We start from the raw sequence: 20,919 nt of genomic DNA on the forward strand, positions 1-20,919 counted from the left end.
CACCAATCTAAAAGAAGAAAAGGTATTTTTATATTTTTGTATTTAACTGACTAACTGTAATGTATACCCTGATTCTATAGAGCCAGCCACATCTTCAACAGAGACAACAGCGTCTCCAACAACCTTTACTACTACATGTGGATATCCATGTGTGTGGTCACAATGGTTTGATACCACATTCCCTACACTTGGAACTCCAGGAGGAGACTCTGAAACCTACAACAACATAAGAGCAGAGGGACACGATATATGTGAGATGCCAAGCAAGATCCAATGCAGAGCCGAGAAGTACCCAAATGTTAGCATAAGCCAAGTGGGTCAAGTGGTGCAGTGTAATGTAGCAGAAGGTTTGACTTGCAGAAATGAAGACCAGTCAGGCCCATTCCCACTGTGCTTTAACTACCAAGTTCGAGTCCTCTGCTGTGATGAAAATCTTTGCACATCTAAGCCTACAACCATTTCACCAACAACAAGACCACCTGTTACGACGACAACAACAACTACAACAGCAATCACCTCCACTATATCAACGACCACATTGAATACAAAAACCCCTACCTGCACAGTTTGTGAGTGGTCACCTTGGTATAATGTGGACTATCCTCAATTTGGTCCTGGGGGTGGCGACAATGAATCAATTAAAAAGATTAGAGAATCTGGGAAAGATATTTGTGAAAAACCAGTAGATGTCATATGCCAAGCAGTGCGATATCCAGGGGTCCCATTGTCTGAATTAGGACAGAAGGTAGAATGTAATACGAAGGTTGGATTAATATGCCAGAACAAAGATCAAAGTATTCCTCCAATATGCCTTGACTATGAAATTAAGGTCAAATGTTGTAAGACTGTGAAATGTCACACTACAACACCAGAAACTACAACTACACCTACTGTCACAACTACAACAATGTCAACATCCACATTAACTACAATAACAAGTAAACCAATGACAATCACTATTCCTCCAACCTCAACTCAACCTCTGACCACAACTACAACTCCTACCAACACTACAAAACCCACTACTACAATATTGACATCGACTGCTCCAGCTACCACATCAACAACAGTTCCATCGACCATTACACCTACACCCACTACTACAATCTTAACTTCGACAGCTTCATCTACAACAAAAACAACAACTCTGCCTTCCACCACTACTACAACTCCAACCTCTACTCCTACATCAACCTCAACAGGAGTATCAACTACCCAGTGCAATGGTGAAGAAAGTTGTGTGTGGTCAGACTGGATCAACCTTGGTGGGCCAACCTCTGGCTCTGAAGGTGGAGATAATGAATCCATTAAGAACATCATTGCCAGTGGTTATCACATTTGCTCAGCTCCAGAGGCAGTTGAATGTAGAGCAAAACAATACCCTGGACTTCAGATCTCTCAGCTTGGCCAAGACGTGACTTGCAATCCATCGGTTGGACTGATTTGTAAAAACAATAAGCAAGGTCTTCAGCAAAAGTGCTTCGATTATGAGATACGAGTGAAATGTTGTCAATGTCCTCCCACAACACACATCCCGACAACAACAACAACAACAACAACAACAACAGTTCCTTCAACCACCACTCCTACACCCACTACTACAATCTTAACTTCGACAGCTCCATCTACAACAAAAACAACAACTCTGCCTTCCACCACTACTACAACTCCAACCTCTACTCCTACATCAACCTCAACAGGAGTATCAACTACCCAGTGCAATGGTGAAGAAAGTTGTGTGTGGTCAGACTGGATCAACCTTGGTGGGCCAACCTCTGGCTCTGAAGGTGGAGATAATGAATCCATTAAGAACATCATTGCCAGTGGTTATCACATTTGTTCAGCTCCAGAGGCAGTTGAATGTAGAGCAAAACAATACCCTGGACTTCAGATCTCTCAGCTTGGCCAAGACGTGACTTGCAATCCATCCGTTGGACTGATTTGTAAAAACAATAAGCAAGGTCTTCAGCAAAAGTGCTTCGATTATGAGATACGAGTGAAATGTTGTCAATGTCCTCCCACAACACACATCCCGACAACAACAACAACAACAACAACAACAGTTCCTTCGACCACCACTCCTACACCCACTACTACAATCTTAACTTCAACAGCTCCATCTACAACAAAAACAACAAGTCTGCCTTCCACCACTACTACAACTCCAACCTCTACTCCTACATCAACATCAACAGGAGTATCAACTACCCAGTGCAGTGGTGAAGACAGTTGTGTGTGGTCAGACTGGATCAACCTTGGTGGGCCAACCTCTGGCTCTGAAGGTGGAGATAATGAATCCATTAAGAACATCATTGCCAGTGGTTATCACATTTGCTCAGCTCCAGAGGCAGTTGAATGTAGAGCAAAACAATACCCTGGACTTCAGATCTCTCAGCTTGGCCAAGACGTGACTTGCAATCCATCCGTTGGACTGATTTGTAAAAACAATAAGCAAGGTCTTCAGCAAAAGTGCTTCGATTATGAGATACGAGTGAAATGTTGTCAATGTCCTCCCACAACACACATCCCGACAACAACAACAACAACAACAACAACAACAACAACAACAACAACAACAGTTCCTTCAACCACCACTCCTACACCAACTACTACAATCTTAACTTCAACAGCTCCATCTACAACAAAAACAACAACTCTGCCTTCCACCACTACTACAACTCCAACCTCTACTCCTACATCAACCTCAACAGGAGTATCAACTACCCAGTGCAATGGTGAAGAAAGTTGTGTGTGGTCAGACTGGATCAACCTTGGTGGGCCAACCTCTGGCTCTGAAGGTGGAGATAATGAATCCATTAAGAACATCATTGCCAGTGGTTATCACATTTGTTCAGCTCCAGAGGCAGTTGAATGTAGAGCAAAACAATACCCTGGACTTCAGATCTCTCAGCTTGGCCAAGACGTGACTTGCAATCCATCCGTTGGACTGATTTGTAAAAACAATAAGCAAGGTCTTCAGCAAAAGTGCTTCGATTATGAGATACGAGTGAAATGTTGTCAATGTCCTCCCACAACACACATCCCGACAACAACAACAACAACAACAACAACAGTTCCTTCGACCACCACTCCTACACCCACTACTACAATCTTAACTTCAACAGCTCCATCTACAACAAAAACAACAAGTCTGCGTTCCACCACTACTCCAACTCCAACCTCTACTCCTACATCAACCTCAACAGGAGTATCAACTACTCAGTGCAATGGTGAAGACAGTTGTGTGTGGTCAGACTGGATCAACCTTGGTGGGCCAACCTCTGGCTCTGAAGGTGGAGATAATGAATCCATTAAGAACATCATTGCCAGTGGTTATCACATTTGCTCAGCTCCAGAGGCAGTTGAATGTAGAGCAAAACAATACCCTGGACTTCAGATCTCTCAGCTTGGCCAAGACGTGACTTGCAATCCATCCGTTGGACTGATTTGTAAAAACAATAAGCAAGGTCTTCAGCAAAAGTGCTTCGATTATGAGATACGAGTGAAATGTTGTCAATGTCCTCCCACAACACACATCCCGACAACAACAACAACAACAACAACAACAACAGTTCCTTCAACCACCACTCCTACACCCACTACTACAATCTTAACTTCGACAGCTCCATCTACAACAAAAACAACAACTCTGCCTTCCACCACTACTACAACTCCAACCTCTACTCCTACATCAACCTCAACAGGAGTATCAAGTACTCAGTGCAATGGTGAAGAAAGTTGTGTGTGGTCAGACTGGATCAACCTTGGTGGGCCAACCTCTGGCTCTGAAGGTGGAGATAATGAATCCATTAAGAACATCATTGCCAGTGGTTATCACATTTGCTCAGCTCCAGAGGCAGTTGAATGTAGAGCAAAACAATACCCTGGACTTCAGATCTCTCAGCTTGGCCAAGACGTGACTTGCAATCCATCGGTTGGACTGATTTGTAAAAACAATAAGCAAGGTCTTCAGCAAAAGTGCTTCGATTATGAGATACGAGTGAAATGTTGTCAATGTCCTCCCACAACACACATCCCGACAACAACAACAACAACAACAACAACAACAGTTCCTTCAACCACCACTCCTACACCCACTACTACAATCTTAACTTCGACAGCTCCATCTACAACAAAAACAACAACTCTGCCTTCCACCACTACTACAACTCCAACCTCTACTCCTACATCAACCTCAACAGGAGTATCAACTACCCAGTGCAATGGTGAAGAAAGTTGTGTGTGGTCAGACTGGATCAACCTTGGTGGGCCAACCTCTGGCTCTGAAGGTGGAGATAATGAATCCATTAAGAACATCATTGCCAGTGGTTATCACATTTGTTCAGCTCCAGAGGCAGTTGAATGTAGAGCAAAACAATACCCTGGACTTCAGATCTCTCAGCTTGGCCAAGACGTGACTTGCAATCCATCCGTTGGACTGATTTGTAAAAACAATAAGCAAGGTCTTCAGCAAAAGTGCTTCGATTATGAGATACGAGTGAAATGTTGTCAATGTCCTCCCACAACACACATCCCGACAACAACAACAACAACAACAACAACAGTTCCTTCGACCACCACTCCTACACCCACTACTACAATCTTAACTTCAACAGCTCCATCTACAACAAAAACAACAAGTCTGCCTTCCACCACTACTACAACTCCAACCTCTACTCCTACATCAACATCAACAGGAGTATCAACTACCCAGTGCAGTGGTGAAGACAGTTGTGTGTGGTCAGACTGGATCAACCTTGGTGGGCCAACCTCTGGCTCTGAAGGTGGAGATAATGAATCCATTAAGAACATCATTGCCAGTGGTTATCACATTTGCTCAGCTCCAGAGGCAGTTGAATGTAGAGCAAAACAATACCCTGGACTTCAGATCTCTCAGCTTGGCCAAGACGTGACTTGCAATCCATCCGTTGGACTGATTTGTAAAAACAATAAGCAAGGTCTTCAGCAAAAGTGCTTCGATTATGAGATACGAGTGAAATGTTGTCAATGTCCTCCCACAACACACATCCCGACAACAACAACAACAACAACAACAACAACAACAACAACAACAACAACAGTTCCTTCAACCACCACTCCTACACCAACTACTACAATCTTAACTTCAACAGCTCCATCTACAACAAAAACAACAACTCTGCCTTCCACCACTACTACAACTCCAACCTCTACTCCTACATCAACCTCAACAGGAGTATCAACTACCCAGTGCAATGGTGAAGAAAGTTGTGTGTGGTCAGACTGGATCAACCTTGGTGGGCCAACCTCTGGCTCTGAAGGTGGAGATAATGAATCCATTAAGAACATCATTGCCAGTGGTTATCACATTTGTTCAGCTCCAGAGGCAGTTGAATGTAGAGCAAAACAATACCCTGGACTTCAGATCTCTCAGCTTGGCCAAGACGTGACTTGCAATCCATCCGTTGGACTGATTTGTAAAAACAATAAGCAAGGTCTTCAGCAAAAGTGCTTCGATTATGAGATACGAGTGAAATGTTGTCAATGTCCTCCCACAACACACATCCCGACAACAACAACAACAACAACAACAACAGTTCCTTCGACCACCACTCCTACACCCACTACTACAATCTTAACTTCAACAGCTCCATCTACAACAAAAACAACAAGTCTGCCTTCCACCACTACTACAACTCCAACCTCTACTCCTACATCAACCTCAACAGGAGTATCAACTACTCAGTGCAATGGTGAAGACAGTTGTGTGTGGTCAGACTGGATCAACCTTGGTGGGCCAACCTCTGGCTCTGAAGGTGGAGATAATGAATCCATTAAGAACATCATTGCCAGTGGTTATCACATTTGCTCAGCTCCAGAGGCAGTTGAATGTAGAGCAAAACAATACCCTGGACTTCAGATCTCTCAGCTTGGCCAAGACGTGACTTGCAATCCATCCGTTGGACTGATTTGTAAAAACAATAAGCAAGGTCTTCAGCAAAAGTGCTTCGATTATGAGATACGAGTGAAATGTTGTCAATGTCCTCCCACAACACACATCCCGACAACAACAACAACAACAACAACAACAACAGTTCCTTCGACCACCACTCCTACACCCACTACTACAATCTTAACTTCGACAGCTCCATCTACAACAAAAACAACAACTCTGCCTTCCACCACTACTACAACTCCAACCTCTACTCCTACATCAACCTCAACAGGAGTATCAACTACTCAGTGCAATGGTGAAGAAAGTTGTGTGTGGTCAGACTGGATCAACCTTGGTGGGCCAACCTCTGGCTCTGAAGGTGGAGATAATGAATCCATTAAGAACATCATTGCCAGTGGTTATCACATTTGCTCAGCTCCAGAGGCAGTTGAATGTAGAGCAAAACAATACCCTGGACTTCAGATCTCTCAGCTTGGCCAAGACGTGACTTGCAATCCATCCGTTGGACTGATTTGTAAAAACAATAAGCAAGATCTTCAGCAAAAGTGCTTCGATTATGAGATACGAGTGAAATGTTGTCAATGTCCTCCCACAACACACATCCCGACAACAACAACAACAACAACAACAACAACAACAACAGTTCCTTCAACCACCACTCCTACACCAACTACTACAATCTTAACTTCAACAGCTCCATCTACAACAAAAACAACAACTCTGCCTTCCACCACTACTACAACTCCAACCTCTACTCCTACATCAACCTCAACAGGAGTATCAACTACCCAGTGCAATGGTGAAGAAAGTTGTGTGTGGTCAGACTGGATCAACCTTGGTGGGCCAACCTCTGGCTCTGAAGGTGGAGATAATGAATCCATTAAGAACATCATTGCCAGTGGTTATCACATTTGTTCAGCTCCAGAGGCAGTTGAATGTAGAGCAAAACAATACCCTGGACTTCAGATCTCTCAGCTTGGCCAAGACGTGACTTGCAATCCATCCGTTGGACTGATTTGTAAAAACAATAAGCAAGGTCTTCAGCAAAAGTGCTTCGATTATGAGATACGAGTGAAATGTTGTCAATGTCCTCCCACAACACACATCCCGACAACAACAACAACAACAACAACAACAACAGTTCCTTCGACCACCACTCCTACACCCACTACTACAATCTTAACTTCAACAGCTCCATCTACAACAAAAACAACAAGTCTGCCTTCCACCACTACTACAACTCCAACCTCTACTCCTACATCAACCTCAACAGGAGTATCAACTACTCAGTGCAATGGTGAAGAAAGTTGTGTGTGGTCAGACTGGATCAACCTTGGTGGGCCAACCTCTGGCTCTGAAGGTGGAGATAATGAATCCATTAAGAACATCATTGCCAGTGGTTATCACATTTGCTCAGCTCCAGAGGCAGTTGAATGTAGAGCAAAACAATACCCTGGACTTCAGATCTCTCAGCTTGGCCAAGACGTGACTTGCAATCCATCCGTTGGACTGATTTGTAAAAACAATAAGCAAGGTCTTCAGCAAAAGTGCTTCGATTATGAGATACGAGTGAAATGTTGTCAATGTCCTCCCACAACACACATCCCGACAACAACAACAACAACAACAACAACAACAACAGTTCCTTCGACCACCACTCCTACACCCACTACTACAATCTTAACTTCGACAGCTCCATCTACAACAAAAACAACAACTCTGCCTTCCACCACTACTACAACTCCAACCTCTACTCCTACATCAACCTCAACAGGAGTATCAACTACTCAGTGCAATGGTGAAGAAAGTTGTGTGTGGTCAGACTGGATCAACCTTGGTGGGCCAACCTCTGGCTCTGAAGGTGGAGATAATGAATCCATTAAGAACATCATTGCCAGTGGTTATCACATTTGCTCAGCTCCAGAGGCAGTTGAATGTAGAGCAAAACAATACCCTGGACTTCAGATCTCTCAGCTTGGCCAAGACGTGACTTGCAATCCATCCGTTGGACTGATTTGTAAAAACAATAAGCAAGATCTTCAGCAAAAGTGCTTCGATTATGAGATACGAGTGAAATGTTGTCAATGTCCTCCCACAACACACATCCCGACAACAACAACAACAACAACAACAACAACAACAACAACAGTTCCTTCAACCACCACTCCTACACCAACTACTACAATCTTAACTTCAACAGCTCCATCTACAACAAAAACAACAACTCTGCCTTCCACCACTACTACAACTCCAACCTCTACTCCTACATCAACCTCAACAGGAGTATCAACTACCCAGTGCAATGGTGAAGAAAGTTGTGTGTGGTCAGACTGGATCAACCTTGGTGGGCCAACCTCTGGCTCTGAAGGTGGAGATAATGAATCCATTAAGAACATCATTGCCAGTGGTTATCACATTTGTTCAGCTCCAGAGGCAGTTGAATGTAGAGCAAAACAATACCCTGGACTTCAGATCTCTCAGCTTGGCCAAGACGTGACTTGCAATCCATCCGTTGGACTGATTTGTAAAAACAATAAGCAAGGTCTTCAGCAAAAGTGCTTCGATTATGAGATACGAGTGAAATGTTGTCAATGTCCTCCCACAACACACATCCCGACAACAACAACAACAACAACAACAACAACAGTTCCTTCGACCACCACTCCTACACCCACTACTACAATCTTAACTTCAACAGCTCCATCTACAACAAAAACAACAAGTCTGCCTTCCACCACTACTACAACTCCAACCTCTACTCCTACATCAACCTCAACAGGAGTATCAACTACCCAGTGCAATGGTGAAGAAAGTTGTGTGTGGTCAGACTGGATCAACCTTGGTGGGCCAACCTCTGGCTCTGAAGGTGGAGATAATGAATCCATTAAGAACATCATTGCCAGTGGTTATCACATTTGCTCAGCTCCAGAGGCAGTTGAATGTAGAGCAAAACAATACCCTGGACTTCAGATCTCTCAGCTTGGCCAAGACGTGACTTGCAATCCATCCGTTGGACTGATTTGTAAAAACAATAAGCAAGGTCTTCAGCAAAAGTGCTTCGATTATGAGATACGAGTGAAATGTTGTCAATGTCCTCCCACAACACACATCCCGACAACAACAACAACAACAACAACAACAACAGTTCCTTCGACCACCACTCCTACACCACTAATACAATCTTAACTTCGACAGCTCCATCTACAACAAAAACAACAACTCTGCCTTCCACCACTACTACAACTCCAACCTCTACTCCTACATCAACCTCAACAGGAGTATCAACTACTCAGTGCAATGGTGAAGAAAGTTGTGTGTGGTCAGACTGGATCAACCTTGGTGGGCCAACCTCTGGCTCTGAAGGTGGAGATAATGAATCCATTAAGAACATCATTGCCAGTGGTTATCACATTTGCTCAGCTCCAGAGGCAGTTGAATGTAGAGCAAAACAATACCCTGGACTTCAGATCTCTCAGCTTGGCCAAGACGTGACGTGCAATCCATCCGTTGGACTGATTTGTAAAAACAATAAGCAAGATCTTCAGCAAAAGTGCTTCGATTATGAGATACGAGTGAAATGTTGTCAATGTCCTCCCACAACACACATCCCGACAACAACAACAACAACAACAACAACAACAACAGTTCCTTCGACCACCACTCCTACACCACTACTACAATCTTAACTTCAACAGCTCCATCTACAACAAAAACAACAACTCTGCCTTCCACCACTACTACAACTCCAACCTCTACTCCTACATCAACCTCAACAGGAGTATCAACTACCCAGTGCAATGGTGAAGAAAGTTGTGTGTGGTCAGACTGGATCAACCTTGGTGGGCCAACCTCTGGCTCTGAAGGTGGAGATAATGAATCCATTAAGAACATCATTGCCAGTGGTTATCACATTTGCTTCAGCTCCAGAGGCAGTTGAATGTAGAGCAAAACAATACCCTGGACTTCAGATCTCTCAGCTTGGCCAAGACGTGACGTGCAATCCATCCGTTGGACTGATTTGTAAAAACAATAAGCAAGATCTTCAGCAAAAGTGCTTCGATTATGAGATACGAGTGAAATGTTGTCAATGTCCTCCCACAACACACATCCCGACAACAACAACAACAACAACAACAACAGTTCCTTCGACCACCACTCCTACACCCACTACTACAATCTTAACTTCAACAGCTCCATCTACAACAAAAACAACAAGTCTGCCTTCCACCACTACTACAACTCCAACCTCTACTCCTACATCAACCTCAACAGGAGTATCAACTACTCAGTGCAATGGTGAAGACAGTTGTGTGTGGTCAGACTGGATCAACCTTGGTGGGCCAACATCTGGCTCTGAAGGTGGAGATAATGAATCCATTAAGAACATCATTGCCAGTGGTTATCACATTTGCTCAGCTCCAGAGGCAGTTGAATGTAGAGCAAAACAATACCCTGGACTTCAGATCTCTCAGCTTGGCCAAGACGTGACTTGCAATCCATCCGTTGGACTGATTTGTAAAAACAATAAGCAAGGTCTTCAGCAAAAGTGCTTCGATTATGAGATACGAGTGAAATGTTGTCAATGTCCTCCCACAACACACATCCCGACAACAACAACAACAACAACAACAACAACAGTTCCTTCGACCACCACTCCTACACCCACTACTACAATCTTAACTTCGACAGCTCCATCTACAACAAAAACAACAACTCTGCCTTCCACCACTACTACAACTCCAACCTCTACTCCTACATCAACCTCAACAGGAGTATCAACTACTCAGTGCAATGGTGAAGAAAGTTGTGTGTGGTCAGACTGGATCAACCTTGGTGGGCCAACCTCTGGCTCTGAAGGTGGAGATAATGAATCCATTAAGAACATCATTGCCAGTGGTTATCACATTTGCTCAGCTCCAGAGGCAGTTGAATGTAGAGCAAAACAATACCCTGGACTTCAGATCTCTCAGCTTGGCCAAGACGTGACTTGCAATCCATCCGTTGGACTGATTTGTAAAAACAATAAGCAAGGATCTTCAGCAAAAGTGCTTCGATTATGAGATACGAGTGAAATGTTGTCAATGTCCTCCCACAACACACATCCCGACAACAACAACAACAACAACAACAACAGTTCCTTCAACCACCACTCCTACACCCACTACTACAATCTTAACTTCAACAGCTCCATCTACAACAAAAACAACAACTCTGCCTTCCACCACTACTACAACTCCAACCTCTACTCCTACATCAACCTCAACAGGAGTATCAACTACCCAGTGCAATGGTGAAGACAGTTGTGTGTGGTCAGACTGGATCAACCTTGGTGGGCCAACCTCTGGCTCTGAAGGTAGGAGATAATGAATCCATTAAGAACATCATTGCCAGTGGTTATCACATTTGCTCAGCTCCAGAGGCAGTTGAATGTAGAGCAAAACAATACCCTGGACTTCAGATCTCTCAGCTTGGCCAAGACGTGACTTGCAATCCATCCGTTGGACTGATTTGTAAAAACAATAAGCAAGGTCTTCAGCAAAAGTGCTTCGATTATGAGATACGAGTGAAATGTTGTCAATGTCCTCCCACAACACACATCCCGACAACAACAACAACACAACAACAGTTCCTTCGACCACCACTCCTACACCCACTACTACAATCTTAACTTCAACAGCTCCATCTACAACAAAAACAACAAGTCTGCCTTCCACCACTACTACAACTCCAACCTCTACTCCTACATCAACCTCAACAGGAGTATCAACTACCCAGTGCAATGGTGAAGACAGTTGTGTGTGGTCAGACTGGATCAACCTTGGTGGGCCAACCTCTGGCTCTGAAGGTGGAGATAATGAATCCATTAAGAACATCATTGCCAGTGGTTATCACATTTGCTCAGCTCCAGAGGCAGTTGAATGTAGAGCAAAACAATACCCTGGACTTCAGATCTCTCAGCTTGGCCAAGACGTGACTTGCAATCCATCCGTTGGACTGATTTGTAAAAATATTAAGCAAGGTCTTCAGCAAAAGTGCTTCGATTATGAGATACGAGTGAAATGTTGTCAATGTCCTCCCACAACACACATCCCGACAACAACAACAACAACAACAACAACAACAACAGTTCCTTCAACCACCACTCCTACACCAACTACTACAATCTTAACTTCAACAGCTCCATCTACAACAAAAACAACAACTCTGCCTTCCACCACTACTACAACTCCAACCTCTACTCCTACATCAACCTCAACAGGAGTATCAACGACCCAGTGCAATGGTGAAGAAAGTTGTGTGTGGTCAGACTGGATCAACCTTGGTAGGGCAACCTCTGGCTCTGAAGGTGGAGATAATGAATCCATTAAGAACATCATTGCCAGTGGTTATCACATTTGTTCAGCTCCAGAGGCAGTTGAATGTAGAGCAAAACAATACCCTGGACTTCAGATCTCTCAGCTTGGCCAAGACGTGACTTGCAATCCATCCGTTGGACTGATTTGTAAAAACAATAAGCAAGGTCTTCAGCAAAAGTGCTTCGATTATGAGATACGAGTGAAATGTTGTCAATGTCCTCCCACAACACACATCCCGACAACAACAACAACAACAACAACAACAGTTCCTTCGACCACCACTCCTACACCCACTACTACAATCTTAACTTCAACAGCTCCATCTACAACAAAAACAACAACTCTGCCTTCCACCACTACTACAACTCCAACCTCTACTCCTACATCAACCTCAACAGGAGTATCAACTACTCAGTGCAATGGTGAAGACAGTTGTGTGTGGTCAGACTGGATCAACCTTGGTGGGCCAACCTCTGGCTCTGAAGGTGGAGATAATGAATCCATTAAGAACATCATTGCCAGTGGTTATCACATTTGCTCAGCTCCAGAGGCAGTTGAATGTAGAGCAAAACAATACCCTGGACTTCAGATCTCTCAGCTTGGCCAAGACGTGACTTGCAATCCATCCGTTGGACTGATTTGTAAAAACAATAAGCAAGGTCTTCAGCAAAAGTGCTTCGATTATGAGATACGAGTGAAATGTTGTCAATGTCCTCCCACAACACACATCCCGACAACAACAACAACAACAACAACAACAGTTCCTTCGACCACCACTCCTACACCCACTACTACAATCTTAACTTCGACAGCTCCATCTACAACAAAAACAACAACTCTGCCTTCCACCACTACTACAACTCCAACCTCTACTCCTACATCAACCTCAACAGGAGTATCAACTACTCAGTGCAATGGTGAAGACAGTTGTGTGTGGTCAGACTGGATCAACCTTGGTGGGCCAACCTCTGGCTCTGAAGGTGGAGATAATGAATCCATTAAGAACATCATTGCCAGTGGTTATCACATTTGCTCAGCTCCAGAGGCAGTTGAATGTAGAGCAAAACAATACCCTGGACTTCAGATCTCTCAGCTTGGCCAAGCCGTGACTTGCAATCCATCCGTTGGACTGATTTGTAAAAACAATAAGCAAGGTCTTCAGCAAAAGTGCTTCGATTATGAGATACGAGTGAAATGTTGTCAATGTCCTCCCACAACACACATCCCGACAACAACAACAACAACAACAACAACAACAGTTCCTTCAACCACCACTCCTACACCAACTACTACAATCTTAACTTCAACAGCTCCATCTACAACAAAAACAACAACTCTGCCTTCCACCACTACTACAACTCCAACCTCTACTCCTACATCAACCTCAACAGGAGTATCAACTACCCAGTGCAATGGTGAAGAAAGTTGTGTGTGGTCAGACTGGATCAACCTTGGTGGGCCAACCTCTGGCTCTGAAGGAGGAGATAATGAATCCATTAAGAACATCATTGCCAGTGGTTATCACATTTGTTCAGCTCCAGAGGCAGTTGAATGTAGAGCAAAACAATACCCTGGACTTCAGATCTCTCAGCTTGGCCAAGACGTGACTTGCAATCCATCCGTTGGACTGATTTGTAAAAACAATAAGCAAGGTCTTCAGCAAAAGTGCTTCGATTATGAGATACGAGTGAAATGTTGTCAATGTCCTCCCACAACACACATCCCGACAACAACAACAACAACAACAGTTCCTTCGACCACCACTCCTACACCCACTACTACAATCTTAACTTCAACAGCTCCATCTACAACAAAAACAACAAGTCTGCCTTCCACCACTACTACAACTCCAACCTCTACTCCTACATCAACATCAACAGGAGTATCAACTACCCAGTGCAGTGGTGAAGACAGTTGTGTGTGGTCAGACTGGATCAACCTTGGTGGGCCAACCTCTGGCTCTGAAGGTGGAGATAATGAATCCATTAAGAACATCATTGCCAGTGGTTATCACATTTGCTCAGCTCCAGAGGCAGTTGAATGTAGAGCAAAACAATACCCTGGACTTCAGATCTCTCAGCTTGGCCAAGACGTGACTTGCAATCCATCCGTTGGACTGATTTGTAAAAACAATAAGCAAGGTCTTCAGCAAAAGTGCTTCGATTATGAGATACGAGTGAAATGTTGTCAATGTCCTCCCACAACACACATCCCGACAACAACAACAACAACAACAACAACAGTTCCTTCGACCACCACTCCTACACCCACTACTACAATCTTAACTTCGACAGCTCCATCTACAACAAAAACAACAACTCTGCCTTCCACCACTACTACAACTCCAACCTCTACTCCTACATCAACCTCAACAGGAGTATCAACTACTCAGTGCAATGGTGAAGAAAGTTGTGTGTGGTCAGACTGGATCAACCTTGGTGGGCCAACCTCTGGCTCTGAAGGTGGAGATAATGAATCCATTAAGAACATCATTGCCAGTGGTTATCACATTTGCTCAGCTCCAGAGGCAGTTGAATGTAGAGCAAAACAATACCCTGGACTTCAGATCTCTCAGCTTGGCCAAGACGTGACTTGCAATCCATCCGTTGGACTGATTTGTAAAAACAATAAGCAAGATCTTCAGCAAAGGTGCTTCGATTATGAGATACGAGTGAAATGTTGTCAATGTCCTCCCACAACACACATCCCGACAACAACAACAACAACAACAACAACAACAGTTCCTTCGACCACCACTCCTACACCCACTACTACAATCTTAACTTCGACAGCTACATCTACAACAAAAACAACAACTCTGCCTTCCACCACTACTACAACTCCAACCTCTACTCCTACATCAACCTCAACAGGAGTATCAACTACCCAGTGCAATGGTGAAGAAAGTTGTGTCTGGTCAGACTGGATCAACCTTGGTGGGCCAACCTCTGGCTCTGAAGGTGGAGATAATGAATCCATTAAGAACATCATTGCCAGTGGTTATCACATTTGCTCAGCTCCAGAGGCAGTTGAATGTAGAGCAAAACAATACCCTGGACTTCAGATCTCTCAGCTTGGCCAAGACGTGACTTGCAATCCATCCGTTGGACTGATTTGTAAAAACAATAAGCAAGATCTTCAGCAAAAGTGCTTCGATTATGAGATACGAGTGAAATGTTGTCAATGTCCTCCCACAACACTCATCCCAACCACCACAGAATTGGTTCCCACGACAGTAACAACAACAACTCAGCCACCCATCACTAGTACTTTTCCTACAACCTCATTTCCTGTAATTACTGGTAGAACGACAACACCAACATCTCCATCCACTGAACACCTTATTTGTTCTTGCCTTTTCAATCATCGTTATTTCTCCGTTGGTAAGTTTTTATTTTCCACCTATTCACAATCGAAACCTTTTGTATATTACCATTAGTTCAACCATTAGTAATGTTCAATTTATATTGAATTATACATGTTAAATTGTACAAAATGTAATACTCTTCAAAATTCTTTCAGGCTCAATTGTTTACAATGTCTCTGACCATGATGGATGGTGCTACATTGGTCTCTGCAACAAGACTTGCAAAGTAGAAGTCCATTCCGTCAGATGTGGTGTTCCAACTACCCCAGTTACTACTACTTCACCCACCACTACACTGCTCCCAACAATAACAATACCACATACGACAGAAAGACCAACCACCACCCCAAAATTTCCATCTGAGCAACACTGTCCCCATGAACATCCTCCAAAACAGGTATTATCTCTTCTATAGATAATAACTTTTTTGGAAACATTCCATAGGAATTATTATTTACAAAAGCGTGATTAATAAAAAAAAAAGAATTGAATGATTTTGTATACATTTCCTGTAAGCCTAATACTTTTCTGTGTTTGTAGAATGGTGACACCTGGAAACATAACCAGTGCACCAACGGAACATGTGCCAACGGGAAAGTTATCTATGAGCATGTACATTGTGAGACTCCGAAGCCTATAGCATGTGAAAATAACTATCCTCCAATCAAAGTGTATGACGAATCTGGATGCTGTTTCCACTATGAGTGTCAATGTAAGTTCACAACAAATTAAAACAAGTGTTTATTCTTTGTGTCACAAAATCCACTTTTACTATTGATTTTAGTTCAAAATCTGAAAAAGAATCCTTACTGTTGACTGGTTTAGCGTTATCTTATAGTTAATAGCAGTAAATGTATACGAATGTCTCACATTGGAAACATTTCAGCACCACACTATTAATTTAGCAATAAAACATTCCATATCCGTGTCCTTCTAAATGCTAATTGTTCTCTTCTTACTAAGGTATCTGCTATGGTTGGGGAGACCCTCACTATGTCACCTTTGATGGAACATACTATGGCTTCCAAGGAAATTGTTCTTACGTCTTGGTCAAAGAAATCCTGCCAAAGTACAACTTCAGTGTGGTAATCGACAATTACTATTGTGATGCCCCAGATGGACTTTCCTGCCCTCAGTCTCTGACAATTTATTACCAATCTTACAAGATATTCATGACCAAGAAGGATGTTGATGGAGTTTTCACAAGTCTGGTAATTAAAATATCTCAAATACTGTATGTTCAAGACATTTTCTGTTGTTTTTCCTATAATAGAGATTAGATTTTCGATTAGCTTAAATATTGATTAGCTTTCATTTAAGATGGATTTACTTCCTCTATGTATTAGATATAGGAAATATTGGGTATATAAATTATTGTAACCATTTTGTCTATCTCTTAATATTTTTGACTTAGATTTATGTAAACCAGCAACGCATCATCCCAGCATATGAGACCAAGGACTTCCGCATCACAGACAACGGAATTGAAACCCTTTTAGTCATACCAGCAATTAATGCCAAGGTGTCTTTCACTGGTCTTATGTTTAGCATATACCTGCCCTGGGACAAGTTCAGTGGCAACACTGAGGGACAGTGTGGTGGGTACAGGTGTTTTATGGTCACTCTGTTACCATGATTACCCCATGATGTCTCATTGTCTAACGATGGTTTTCAATCTTATTCAGGTACATGTGACAACAACCGGACAGATGACTGCCGCTTGCCAAATGGGACTATTGATTCATCTTGTCCAGACATGGCACACCAATGGCATGTTGCTGACCACAATAACAGTCAGTGCACACCACCACCAGAGCTGACACCAACACAACCACCAGGCTGCGATCCACCCATTTGTCATCTCATTCAAAGCAAGTAAGTAGCAATTAGTATTCACAATAAATCTCCTCTGTAGTATCGATAACCTCTCAATCAGAATAATCTCAGTGCGAACAATAACTTGACATACTAAAACACGGCAATCATTTGACAAAGCCTGATGACAAAACAAAGTGAATTAACATATTTAAGTATCTACTCTAACTGAAGCGTGACGTCTTTTCAAGGGTCTTTGAGAGTTGCCATAAGATAATCCCCTACGAGCCATTCATTGTGGCATGTATCTTTGATGTGTGTTATATGGATGATGTTACCATTGGCTGCACCAGCTTGCAGACCTATGCTGATGCATGTGCACAAGCAGGAGTCTGTATTGAGTGGAGAAATTATACAAATGGACAATGTGGTAAGTAGGTGACTCCGCAAGACCATAAAGCTCAGACAGCCTCTCTATGATGTAGCTTATTGGTTATTAACCTTTTTATCTCACCCGCTACAGACTTCACATGCGAGAAACCCAAGGTTTATAATGCCTGCGGTCCACAAGTTGAACCAACCTGTAATGCCTGGTATGTATAATGCTGTTGTTGTTCAGTGGGTGGGTATAACGATTAGGAAAAGTCTCTCAGCTATTGAAACTTTTTTGAATATCTCTGCAGGTACAATTTCAAATTCATCCAGACTCAAAATGAGTTCAGCGTCATGGGAGATATACAATTGGAGGGATGCTATTGCCCGCCTGGTACCACTTTGATGAGTTCCAGCTCAAACTACTGTATCCCCAGCTGTGGTAAGAATGGTCAAATAACAGCATTGTATATTAAGGGTGTGGTGACTTAAAGTATTGTGCTGTGATAGAAGCTACATCCTGCTGACCTTCACTTTGGGAAGCACAAAGTGTTAATTGTTCATTGCTACTGGTTTACCTATTTGTAAAAAAAAAAAAAAAAAAAAATGTCCACAGCATTTTTCACAGATACTTCAATGGTGTGGGTTTTGGTTTATTTTGATTGATATTGATTTCATCAAGTGATTCCGGTACATACAGTACATTATCAAAACAAAGTCGTGGAATGGACTTCAATGACTTTGTTTTTAATGTATTTTTTTTCTCTTTGGTTCATCAGATATTTGCCCATTGCCAAATGGAGAATGGAAAGAGGTAAAATTGTGTTTGAATTTCACTCACAGGTTTTAGGAGGGAAGAAAAACTATTAATTTCTGATATACACGTTAACATCATGTGGGTAGTTCACTTTTGACAATCATGTATAATAATGTATGCAATAATAATAACTATAATAATAATAATAATAATAATGTATTACATTTCTATAGTGCTTTTCATAGAACCTCAAAGCGCTTCAGTAATTTATGATTCCACAAACTGAATGATTGAACTTTGTACTGGTAGGATCCATACAAACCTTGATGTGCTTAAATTGTTCCTCATTGCAGGCTAATGAGACCTGGGTGAGCAACTGCCAGGATTGTGTGTGTGACCCGTACAGTCTGGAAATCCAGTGCCAGCCTGTGGCATGCCAACACCAGCCTCCTCTCACCTGTGATCAGGAGGGCCAAGTTAAGGTCGTTGAAACCGTTGACTGTTGTCAAAAGGACAAATGCGGTGAGTGACTTTGGATAATATGCTCTTTATGGGGGCTTTGGAACAACTCTGTAAAAACATTTACATTTTTGGTGATTACCTAATATATGCAACCAATGTGGCCATTTGCATGATTTTTTGAAGCAATAGTTTTTTTCTTTCCAAACAGAGTGTGATGTCACACGATGCTCTACTTCCAAGATAACTTGTCCAGTCGGATTCGAGACAGATGCAACTATGGGAGTCTGCTGCCCAACTTATCAATGCGGTGAGTATGCATCTGCATGTGCTTGAGTGTGCGTGTACAGTATTTGTGGATATTATAGAAATCCCAACATGTTAGTTGCAGTTTTGAATGATTATCCATGTTCTTTGCCCCACAGTGCCAAAGGATGTCTGTGTGTTTAACAACACTGAATATCAGGTGCGAATGCATTCTATGCTATGTTATTTGGCCAGTCCCACCACTTATAAATTATCAACACTTTTGAATGTAACTTAATAAAAGAGGACAATGTTATTTTACTTGCATACGTTAATAAAAAAATAAGTTAAATTAAAGAAATACCTTCATTAAGCTATCAGGGTGCCAACAATATTTTTTGGTCAATCCATGTATGAGATTAGATAGGACAAAAAAAAATCGTCTCAATTCATAGATTTTCCATTGAAATATTGTATTTTCTCATTCCAGCCTGGTGCCAATGTTCACGGGGACAAGTGTAAGAATTGTGTGTGTGGTGACAGGGTGGATGCCCAAACCCATCTACATATCATTGACTGTCAACCTACTGAATGTGACACTCACTGCCAGCAGGTAAGTGATCGCCATTGACACATCGACACCCTTTGGCCTCATTATGTAATTCAACAAACTTTGTGTAATGTGAGTCCTTATCCATGTCAAAATATTATAATAACACTGATTCCTCTGTGTCCACTATTGGGCTACTAATGGATAAGTGTAATTTACTAGTGAGTTACCAGGATCACACATTGGTATAAGAGAGATCATGTGCACATCATAACGATTTTCTCCTCTCTGGTCTGTTTTCTTCCTTTCAGGGTTATGATCATCAAGCTGTTCCTGGGCAGTGTTGTGGGAAGTGTGTACAGACAAGCTGTGTGGTTATGCTGCCAGATAATACCACACACACTATTCAGGTAAAATAGCAGCAGGCAGCATTATTTATCTCTCGCACAGATTCGCAAATTGTATTTTTTTTTTAACAATTCATAAAACATATCAGTCCTATTTCGCTTGATTATTTAAAAAGAGCAACATGAAATTTTTATCTAGTACTCAAGTGTTACACAAAATAACTATCTTACCAATGATATAGTATATCTTATCTTATATCATTTGAAGAATCTCCTGTTGATATATTTCACATTCTCACCTCTATAGCCTGGTTCTGTCTGGATACCATCTGGAGACAAGTGTCTCAAGTTTGAGTGCGTAAAGATTATGGACCAATTCATCCCAATTGAGGCTAAGACTGTGTGCCCTGACTTCCACCCAGAAGACTGCATAAACGTACGTTCCAATAACTATCTGGCAAATTATCTGGGTCTTGGAAACTAGCCCATTTAAAAACTGGACAATGTGCAAATTCATACTTGTGAAATACAGTTTAAATATGCCCAGTCGCTCAGACCAAGGCCTGTTGCTTAATATAGTATACCTACTGTGTATTTATGTGAGGTTATTGACACCTGCTGCTTAAAGTGAACAGTGCAAGAACACTGCACTGAAAAACATGTGGAGTGAGTTTGGTAAATGCTACGTCAGTGACTTAAAAATGTTCTTGTTTTT

General features: G+C 42.4%; 1 protein-coding gene across 1 annotated transcript in view; it reads left to right on the top strand.

Annotated features, from left to right (window-relative positions):
- The window catches only part of LOC115167596 (mucin-5AC), a 34,837-nt gene that overhangs the window by 12,556 nt on the left and 1,362 nt on the right, over positions 1 to 20,919 (top strand). Inside the window, exons 30-47 of the mRNA XM_029722176.1 lie at positions 81 to 1,543; positions 9,050 to 9,118; positions 14,573 to 15,674; positions 15,814 to 16,055; positions 16,199 to 16,370; positions 16,622 to 16,869; positions 17,073 to 17,256; positions 17,344 to 17,533; positions 17,725 to 17,903; positions 17,997 to 18,066; positions 18,157 to 18,287; positions 18,625 to 18,659; positions 18,956 to 19,124; positions 19,273 to 19,371; positions 19,487 to 19,527; positions 19,798 to 19,920; positions 20,169 to 20,267; positions 20,512 to 20,640. Coding sequence (XP_029578036.1) covers positions 81 to 1,543; positions 9,050 to 9,118; positions 14,573 to 15,674; positions 15,814 to 16,055; positions 16,199 to 16,370; positions 16,622 to 16,869; positions 17,073 to 17,256; positions 17,344 to 17,533; positions 17,725 to 17,903; positions 17,997 to 18,066; positions 18,157 to 18,287; positions 18,625 to 18,659; positions 18,956 to 19,124; positions 19,273 to 19,371; positions 19,487 to 19,527; positions 19,798 to 19,920; positions 20,169 to 20,267; positions 20,512 to 20,640 — 4,745 coding nt within the window. The remainder of the gene's footprint in view (positions 1 to 80; positions 1,544 to 9,049; positions 9,119 to 14,572; positions 15,675 to 15,813; positions 16,056 to 16,198; positions 16,371 to 16,621; positions 16,870 to 17,072; positions 17,257 to 17,343; positions 17,534 to 17,724; positions 17,904 to 17,996; positions 18,067 to 18,156; positions 18,288 to 18,624; positions 18,660 to 18,955; positions 19,125 to 19,272; positions 19,372 to 19,486; positions 19,528 to 19,797; positions 19,921 to 20,168; positions 20,268 to 20,511; positions 20,641 to 20,919) is intronic.

This window comes from Salmo trutta, chromosome 29 (assembly GCF_901001165.1).
Source record: "Salmo trutta chromosome 29, fSalTru1.1, whole genome shotgun sequence".
NCBI lineage: Eukaryota > Metazoa > Chordata > Actinopteri > Salmoniformes > Salmonidae > Salmo > Salmo trutta.